At 58.6% G+C, this 9,499-nt stretch overlaps 2 protein-coding genes across 2 annotated transcripts in view; one reads left to right on the plus strand and one right to left on the minus strand.

Annotated features, from left to right (window-relative positions):
• Positions 1-328: 328 nt before the first annotated feature.
• Positions 329-6,211, plus strand: LOC306955455 (uncharacterized protein; the record flags this gene model as incomplete). Its single annotated transcript, XM_079546752.1, has 5 exons — positions 329-355; positions 4,341-4,497; positions 4,951-5,016; positions 5,117-5,247; positions 5,477-6,211. 5 exons carry the CDS (start codon positions 329-331, stop codon positions 6,209-6,211), a joined length of 1,116 nt encoding a protein of 371 aa, XP_079402878.1.
• A 1,486-nt stretch (positions 6,212-7,697) lies between these two features.
• Positions 7,698-9,499, minus strand: part of LOC306955456 (muellerian-inhibiting factor-like) — a gene marked incomplete at both ends in the record, with an annotated part of 3,654 nt that continues 1,852 nt past the window's right edge. The window contains 3 exons of the mRNA XM_079546753.1: positions 7,698-8,604; positions 8,767-8,950; positions 9,070-9,193. Coding sequence (XP_079402879.1) covers positions 7,698-8,604; positions 8,767-8,950; positions 9,070-9,193 — 1,215 coding nt within the window. The remainder of the gene's footprint in view (positions 8,605-8,766; positions 8,951-9,069; positions 9,194-9,499) is intronic.

Consider the following 9,499-nt stretch of genomic DNA (forward strand, 5'->3'; position numbering starts at 1 on the left):
TGCTTAGGATGCTCCATTTCTCACTGCATCTCTCCGTGTCGGGAAGCATTACCCAATCCCACAGTAACACCTGGTGGCACAAAGCCACAGGAACATCTTGCTTCCAAAACGCTGCGGGCTTCCAATTAATGGCACCCAGACAAGGAGATTGCTCGCCTTGATTCATCTCAAATCATCGGTGATGAGAGAAGTGTGATTTGACGGGAGAGGCACAGCTGGCAGACAGAAAACGTCTCTTTGCTTCCTGTAACTTCTCAAGCACTCCCTGATGAAGATAGTGTCCATTTGTTTGCATCACCCCATGGCTGTGCGAGGGCACGATGCGGGGATGACGCTGGCTGCACTCACGGACCACGTAGTCCTTCAGTTCTGACTACAGACAACATCAACTTCCCTTAAACCCAAGTCTGAAGATAACCGGGGGCCAACCTCATGTCTTAGCAGCTGTCTTTTAAGCACAAGTTATTAAGGATGGGGAGGAAGGAGATTACATCCCACTGGGAAGATGGGAGAGCATTGCTATAGAAGCACAGGGTTGCTGCGGCCCAACTGGAAGCTGGCACATGGGTACCAACCAAAACCCCTTTTCTGAGCCTCAGGGCAAGGGAAAAGCTGGGATTTGGTGGGGAAGTCAAGGGATTAGGAAAGATTTTACCTCTGGGTATCTCCTTCCTCCGTCTGCCTGAGTTAGAACTGGACACTGGGGATGAAACACCTCTTGGTCCCTTCCTGCTGCAAGAAACGAGCTGAGAAGGCCCTGAATGTGCAGGAGAGTCCCTGTCCCACGGTCCCACACCAGGATGAGTGGGAAGAAGTTTTGCTTGGGCTCTGCATGCGTGTCCTGGGAGGATGAGTTTGACATCAAGAGAACACAGCAAGCTGACAGACCTGCAAGCCCCACATGAAACACAGCTGGGAGCAGAAGGGGTTGTTATTCAGCCCTGCTTTCACTTTGCCCCTATAAAGCAAGCGTGCCTCGCCAGCTAACTGCCTGACCCTACTGGAGTGGGAACAAAACAGAAATATACCCTTGGCACGCGCCCGCAGCCCTGGCGCGTTGGGGAGGGCTTTGTTTACGGCACAGCTCTCCTCCATCTGGGCTCGGCTTCGGCAGAAGGTTATTTATACTGCAGTAGGGTTCACTGCGTGCTCAGCCCTGCCTTTGCCAGAGCCGGGAAATCCCTGCCCTGGAAAGCAGACGGCTGCTCCTGTCTGCTGCGTGGTCCTAAAGCAGGACCGTGGGCTGACGCCCCGTGGCCAAGAGTGCTCCCAGCATGCAGGAGGAGGATGCTAGTTATCCTTTTTGGGGTATATAGGAGCTCCCCAGGCAGAGGATGAGGAGGGCGAGCCTTCATGCTGGGCACCGTGCAGGTTTCCTCCCTGTCCCAATGTGCATAAAACTCTGGGAGTCCTCCAAGCTTGGGCAGGGGCCAGCCCATGCCATCCATCATCGCGGCGTCAGAAAAACAGAGCTGCGTCAAGCTGAAGTGATGTTAGGGGGAAAAAATGCTCTGTAAGTTGTTTTTAATTCTGTTAATAGGAAACAGACCGCGTGGCTTCAATCTGGCTGCGGAGCCCTGGAGCTCTGTTTGGGATCGGCTCCTGCTGTCTGGGGCTCCAGAGGTGCCGGTGCCTGGTTTGTCCCTCCTGTGAATCCTGCAATGGATGAAATATCAAACCTGTGCTGATGGCAAATGTCAGTGCTGCAAAACGACGTGTTGCAGCTTTGGGTTCTCAGCCCTTCTCCCTTCCAGAGCAACATCCGAAGAGGTGTCCTCAAGGCAGGACACGGACACGTGCCACGTGGTGCCACTTCAATGGGGACACACTGGGAGGGCGGGCTCCTACCTGAGGCTGTCCCCACCAGCAGAGCTGCTTTTCCTTTCCTGCTGCCCAAAAAGGGGATACCCCATCCCCTTGCAGCCTCACCGCTGGGATGCACTCAGGGAGCAGAGCCTCAGCCCCAGGTTTGGGGTCAGCCCTGTGCCACACTGCCTTTTCTGGGGGGGCAGCTCTGGGCGCTGCAGCCCCCGGTGATTGGGTGCTATTTTGCTCGGTGCAGGAGCAGCTGTTGCTGTACATTACTGCACACTGCCTGTACCGGACCGCAGGCTGGAGGCGAGGCGGCTGTGCTCAGCCCGAGGTATGGCTTTGTGTTGATTTTCTACTTTTTTACTGAATCAGGGTGGGCAGCAGCCCAACACAGAGCCAGGGGGATGTGGTGCCGTGCTGGCCACGGGCACAATGAGGGCAACGGGACCCATCCTGATGCAGCTATGTGAGTGTGCTCAGGGATGGCAGGGCAGGCAAGGGGCTATTTTTGGCCATTTCTTTGACATGAGTTAGCAACCGCGGGCTCTCACAACTTGGGCTTGCTCAGGAAAAGTCCAAGCAACAGCAAAATGGGGCCACGTTTCATCTGTGGCCGTAACTCTGTGTGTTGAAAAGACCTGGAGTGCAGAGCACGTGGGAGAGGATGCAGCATTCATGCACGAGGTAGCCTTAACCCCTTAGAGGAGTCACTGCAAGATGAGGGCTGGAAATGGGCTGTGTGGTGGCAGCCCTGGCATTGGTGGTCATGCCTACCATGTGGCCATCCTTGCCGTGTGGATGTCCCTATGCCATGTGGCCATCCCTATCCCACACGGCTGTCCCTGCCATGTGGCCGTCTTTGCCATGCTCTGCTGGGCAGTGGCTGCGTGCCTGGGGCTTTGGAGATGATCCAGTATGAACCCTGGGGACCACGCTTACCGCCTCCACGCTCCCATTGCCTCGCCATGGAGAAGACTTCACGAGCTTGGGGAGGGACCCCCAAAATCCAATTCTGGGCAATAGATGCTCTGCTTCTCAGGGGAGCACAGGCCAGCTTGCCTTGACTGAGGTAACTAAAACAGAACCAGAAGTCTTGTTTTGATGCCATGTCGAAAGCCAAGATCTTTCAAGCCATTGCTTCTCAGCCACCAAGTTTGCTCATCATTATTTGTGTTGCTTCCAATGTCGTGTTTTAGATTCCAGCCTGGGAATTGGTGCTTTTTTTTCTCAGCATTCATTTTTCCACCAGGGAAAAATAAACTAAATCTGGCTCAGATGGGGCAGAAATTCCTCTTCCCGATGATGGATGGGATGTGCAGATCCCGGAAGCCCACGGCCTTGGGGTGGTGCTTTTGGGGTGATGTTGTGCCCTCCAGGCTGATTGTCCCCATGTGGGTGATGGCACAGAGGCCACTGTCCCCCTCATCTCACCCAGGAAGGTGAGCATCCTACTGAGTGCCACGCTCTGCTTGTCTTCTGCAGGTGCTGATGTGCCGGGGAGCAGCGGTGGGGAGAGCCATAGATTGTAAGTGTGCTGGTGCCTTTGGGTCCGTCATCGGGACAGGGAGGCGGTGTCTCAGTTCCCATTTGCACCAACTGTGATGAAGACTGGATGGTTCAGTGATTAAACTGGGTGCAGGACAGGATTGGGATCCTGACACCTGTGGTTCCACCTTGCAACCTGGTGGGTTTGGACAAGAGTTGAGACCCTCCTGTCGTGGGATCGGGGCTTACAAAGGGTCCTGGGGAGGGTTACTGGGAAAAAACCTTCGCCGACTCAGCCAAGGGGTGAGACCAGCTCCTGAACTGGGGATGAGGAGCATAGTCCCTATGTCTGTGTAGGGCTGTGGTATGTGGCCCAGGGGCTGCTCCGTTCCCAGCCTGCATGGAACAGCACAAAACAATCCACCTGACATGGAGTGCACCACCCTCAGGAGCTGGTAGTGGTGGTGGGCTGGGATCTGCATCCTGCCCTGGTGTCAGCGTTTGGGCATCCTCAGGTGCACACCCCGGAGAGGTTTGCAGGTTGGGAAGCAGAGAGGTCCCTCCTGCAGAGTTTGGGAGCAGGAAGCACAGCCTTCATGGCCCAGCTGTTGCTGTCACTGAGTGGCAGTTCTCACTTGTGGCACCAATCCAGCACTGTGACACAGGGCAGCAGGCAGCCAGCACCGAACCCAGACCCCAGGCATTGTCCCCGTAGTGGGGCCCATCTGGCGGATCCCACAAGGGTTGGGATTGCTCAGGCGCAGCCCAACACTGCAGCAAGGAGCCAGCTAGTGGTGAAACCCATCTTAGCAGATAATCAAATCCCAACGTGCTCAGAGATACAGACACAGGCACCAGGGAGGAGCTGGCAAAGCTCCAGCCTGGCCCTAGCAGCCACCAGGACTGCAAACAGGGGCTGGTTCCATCCGCTCATCCCCAGCTTCATTCAGCATCTCTGGCTCTGGCTCTAGGCGGGTTCACGCAGCTGACCGCCATCCCACCTGACCGTGTGCATGCACCAACGTTTGCTCCTCTTTGCACAGGGCCTAAAGGAGGTGGGGACCCGGTGTGGTGTCCCTGAGCAGCAGTTGGACGTCCCTGAGCTGAGCATGCCTGAGCCGACGTCGCAAAGCACGGAAAAGAAGCGTGAGAAAAGTGCAGAGAAGGTGGGAGCAAAGGGCAGCGCCGCGGCGCCTGCAGGTAGGAGTGCATGGAAAATCCTCATCAACCCCAACACTGCCCCACTGTCCCATGTCCCCAGGCAGCCCACGGGCACCATCTGGTGATGGGTTGGGGATAGAACCCCCCATTCCTGCAATATGAACCCTACGGGGCTTGATGCAACTCTTGTGAGGCTGCACAGGGGGTGTCAGGGTCCACCTCTGGTAATTCTGAGTTCCTTGGGGTTCCCAGTCCCCAAGAGCCTCCCCGTGAAAGCAAAAGTGGAGCCCCACAGCCTGGACCCCACGGAGGAGCCGCTCATCTGGGAAGGGCTCACCCTCAACAAGTGCATCCTGGTGGCCTCCATCGTCGCCCTGCTCAGCGTCAGCTTCCAGGTGCTCCAAGGTGAGCGCTGTCCCTGTGCTGCCAGGACGGCCGCACCTCAACATTGCCACCTCCACCCCCTGCCCTCTTTCCCCTCTTCTCTTCCAGCTCCACCATGCCCCAGGGACGGTGTCAGCAGTGGCAAGCAAGAGCCCCCAGCAGCTCCCATCCATGGTGAGTTCGGAGCTGGGTGGGTTCCACAAGAGGCTGCTGGGGTTTTAGGGTTAGGGGTAGGGTAGGGCTTGGGTTGTGGCTCATTGCTCTCCATCCCCAGAGGTCATTATCCCCAAGGAGGAGGTCCCAGAGGTGGTGGCTCCACAGCCCGTCCCGCCTGAGAGCAGCATACCGGAGGATGACGATGGTGACGATGATGATGACGATGATGACGAAGCGGACAGCAACCTGGTATGGGGCTGAAGGTGGGGGGACAGCATCCTCTGGTGCAGAGGAGATCCCTGGAGGTGTTAAAGAACCATGGAGATGTGGCACTTGGGGTCATGGTCAGTGGGCATGGTGGGTGTGGGCAGGGGTCAGGTTTGGGGATCTGAGAGGTCTTTTCCAAACGGAATGGCTCTGTGGTCCTCCATGGGAGGGATGGAGAGGGTATGAAGTGTGTGACACCGCTGTCTCCCAGGCCGAGCCCTGGATCTTCAAGAAGTGGTTTGGCCGCTCGGAGCCGGGACATGAGGAAGAGCCTGGAGAAGAGGAGGAAGAGCCCACAGAGAAACCTCAGGAGCCAACAGCCAAAGTGGAGCTGAGGAAGGTCCAGGAGAAACCACGGGGCCCAGAGAAGAAAGAGGAGAAGACCCGAGGTCCGGAGAAGGAGGAGAGAAAGGAGGAGAAGGAGGAAGAGAAAAAGGAGGAGAAGGAAGAGAAGAAAGAGAAGAAGGAGGAGAAGAAGGAAAAGAAGGAGGAGAAGAAGGAAGAAAAGAGAGAAGAGAAGAAGGAAAAGAAGGAGGAGGAGAAGGAGGAAGAGGAAGAGGAGAAGGAAGAGAAGAAGGAGGAGAGACCGCGTGGCCCAAAGAAGGAGGAGAGGCCCAAGGAGGGCCGCGCAGCCCCAGCAGAGAGGAGCAGCCGTCGGGAGCCGCGTCCCAAGGACCGGAGTCCTGAGGAGAAGCCCCCCAGAGCCCCCCGGGCACACAGGGAGCCTGAGCAGCAGCTACACAAGAAGAGACGCCGTGAGGGGAAGGAGAGCCGGCGGGAGAAGGATGAGCAGCGCAGGGATGGCAGCAAAGGCAGAGCGGGCAGAGCCGAGCGGCAGGAGAGCGGCCGGAGGAACTGGGGGCTGCCACGGGGCGAGCAGCGGGGCAGGAGGGCCGGGGAGCCAACGGGGAGGGACAGGGCGCGAGAGGGCCGGCGGCGTGACTGAAGGCTGCGAGGGACCGACTGGGCCCGGCCCCACGGATACACGGCCACCATCTGTCTGCTGGACCCCCCTGCTGCCACCACGCCTTCAGCCTTTGTCCCCATAGCCAGAGTGGCTGCAAGCAAAGTGGGGACACTGGGGTCCTGCTGTACCCATGGGACATTGGGACCTGCTGTGCCAATGGAGACATTGGGGTCCTGCTCTGCTGATGGGGACACTGAGATCTGCTGTGCCCATGGGGACAAAGGGGCACTGCTGTGCTAATGGGGACACTGGGATCTGCTGTGCCCATTGAGACACTGGGGTCCTGCTCTGATGATGGGATTCATCTGTGCCCACGAGTGACTGAGTCCTGCTGTTCCCGTGGTGACACTGAGTTCTGCTTTGCCAACGGGGACGCTGGGGTCTTGCCATGCCTGTGGGGACATCGGCCACCCAGCCCAGCATGAGCCTCTGTGGGGACTCTAGGACTCCCCAGGATGAAGGCAGCCCATAGGGAGCATGGAAATGAGCTCTGCTCCCCCTGGGCTTCGTGCCACCCTCCATCCCCAGCTGCAGCAGCAGCTCATTGTCTCCCATGCTGACACCTAAGGAGCAAGGATGCACTCCCGGCAAACAGAGGGGTCTGCAGCCCTGGTAGCTCTTTAATTCAGTGAATGATTTTATTGAAAAAACAAATCAAAGAGAGAAGTGCGTTCTGGGTGAAGGAAGCCAGGCTGCCCTTGGAGCGTGGACACGTGGCCCCAGTGCAGGAGGCCCAAAGCTTCAGAACCAGAGCTCAGGTCCTGCCCCGCAGAGCTGCTTTTAGGCAGGAAGCACACGAGCATCACCACACAGTGCTGCAGCAACTGCAGGAGACTCCGACTGCAGCGGGTTTGAGTATTCGCTAAACCAGTAGTGGTTAAAACAAACCGATGTTCATTTTTAAGAAGGTATTAAATGTCTTAAAATATATATATATATATATATACCATGTTTCTGGATACGTTTGTGTGTTGTGAAGAGAGAACGCAGTGCAAAGACAGAGGGGGTGAGGGGCTGTGCCCCTGTCACAGGGGCTCAGCCTGGTGGTGGGGTTCCATGGAGCTCAGCTGGTAGCTGGCACAGAGCAGCCAGGCTCTGTGTGCTGATGTCATTAACACTATTAATGTTAAGACATGTCATGGGATCTGCCGTGCTCTGGGGAGCGGTGACAGCGTGGAGCAGCACAGCAGCACCCAGCAGCAAGCCCAGCACTGCAGCCATTGCCATGGCCAAGTGCGGGGATGGGACCCCATGGAACAGCAGAGTGGAACCAGGGGTTTTGCCCCCAAGGGCTCAGGGATGGGTGCAGCCATGGGTCACTGCGGGCAGATGTAGGGCAGCAGAACCCCACAGAACAAAAACAGAACCAGAGCAACACTAGGAGGCAAACCAGGAGGAAGAGGCGCTCGGAGGGATGCTCCCATCCCAGCCAGGAGCACCGCACGAGGGCTGCAGGTGGGAACCTCTACCGACAGCCGCACTCCTCCGCCACCATGTTGGGGAACTTGCGCACCTCCAACCCCTCGGCCGAGACGCTGATGATGAGCTGGTCCGAGTAACGGACGGGCACGCAGCATGGAGCGCGCTGCAGCGGCGAGCCCCGCTCCTGCATGCCCAGCAGCAGCACGGTGTGCGAGTGGTAGCCGGGCACGCGGGTGGAGAGGGGCAGCTTGCAGGGCCCCTCGCAGTTGTTGGCCGCGTAGACGGTGGGCATGACGATGAAGTTGCGGTCGCGCAGGTCGATGGTCAGCTCCTGCAGCCGGCAGTGAGCCTGGTGCCGCGCGCTGCGGTTTTGCCGCAGGACTTTCCTCCTCTCCTGCCAACGCGCCCGCACCGTTTGCAGCGCCTTCAGCAGCAGCAGTGCGTGCAGCTTCCCCGAACCTGGGGGCTGCCCGCCCGCAGCCGGCCCTGCAGGTTGGTAGCAGAAGCTCAGGAGGTGCTGGAAGAGCCCCGTGTTGGCTTGGAATTCCGGGATGTCCCTCAGCTCATGGATCACAGCCTGCAGTTTGCCCATCAGCAGCTGCAGCACTGTCCCCTCCGGCTGCCAGTCCCCAAAATGCTGCTCCAGCCCCACGCCGCCTTCCTGGGGGAAAAGCAGCACTGAGGGCTCCTCTGACTGCACCAGGCGCTCCAGGGCGGCCGTCTCCGACAGGTTGAGCAGTTGGTGCGGGAGCGTCTCCATCATCTGGAAGTCCAACCAGTGCTGGGAGCTGGGCTGGGTGGGCGGCTCGCTGCGGGGGCTCAGCACCCGGCGGATGAAGAGGGTCAGCACACCCAGGAACTGCCCGCTGTCCCCTGCTGTTGGGGATGTGGCGTTGGCTGGGCTGGCGGTGGTGGAGGGCGGCAGCTCTGCGGTGCTGGGATGGGGTGGGCTGTGGGGAGAACACAGAACGCAGTGGTGTAAAGGACTGGGACACAGCACTCCAAACCACCTTGGTGTGCCATGCTTCTTCCCAACCAGGGTACAAGGGACAGGACAGGGGGGACTACAGTGCCCTTTTCCCCTTTCCCCTCATGGTTTTCCACGCACGGACCTGAGCTGTGGGTAGGGAGCCACATCCACCACCCCACTGGCAGAGAGATAGGAGGAAGGGGCTGCAGCATCATCCTCAGGTGTTGACCCAGCCAGCAGGAGCAGCACCGGCGTCATCCTGGTGAAACACTTCTCATCCGAGCCAAAAAGGAGCTGCTGGGTCTCCATGAGGGACAGAGGGGCACCTGGAGATGGGGACACAGTGGGGACAGTGCTGCAGGACCCCCCCAGTCCCTCATCGCTGCCAGGTCCCCAGCGCTCAGCCATCAGCACCACTGTTCCCGTGGGCTGTCCCCAAACCTACCTCCATCCCCGCGGTGCCTGATGGTCAGGGACACCCGGAAGCTCAGCTCCTTGCTGCTGCTGGTCACAGCAGCCACCGAGGCTCTGAGGAGCAGGTACTGCGTATCCCTAGTGAAGCAAAGGCTCTGTGGGAAGCAAAAGGCACAAGAGCCCCTGAGATCCCACAGGAGGCATCACGGGGGTCAGCAAGACCCCTCTACAGACCAGTCCCTGTTTCCCAAGCACCCAGGGACTGATCCAGCCCAAGGTATGGAGTTAGGAGGCTCTCGAACTGGTCTCAGGCTGGGGAGAACAGGGAGGGAAGGGAGCAGGGCATGGGGGACAGCTGTGCACCCCCAGTATGGGCTGAGCACCCCCAGAGCATGGGATGAGCACCTCCAATTCAGGCTGAGCACCCCTCGGTGTTGTTCCTTTGTCCCTGGCAGCAGCTT

This window comes from Tetrao urogallus (assembly GCF_951394365.1).
Source record: "Tetrao urogallus genome assembly, chromosome: 25".
Classification (NCBI taxonomy): domain Eukaryota; kingdom Metazoa; phylum Chordata; class Aves; order Galliformes; family Phasianidae; genus Tetrao; species Tetrao urogallus.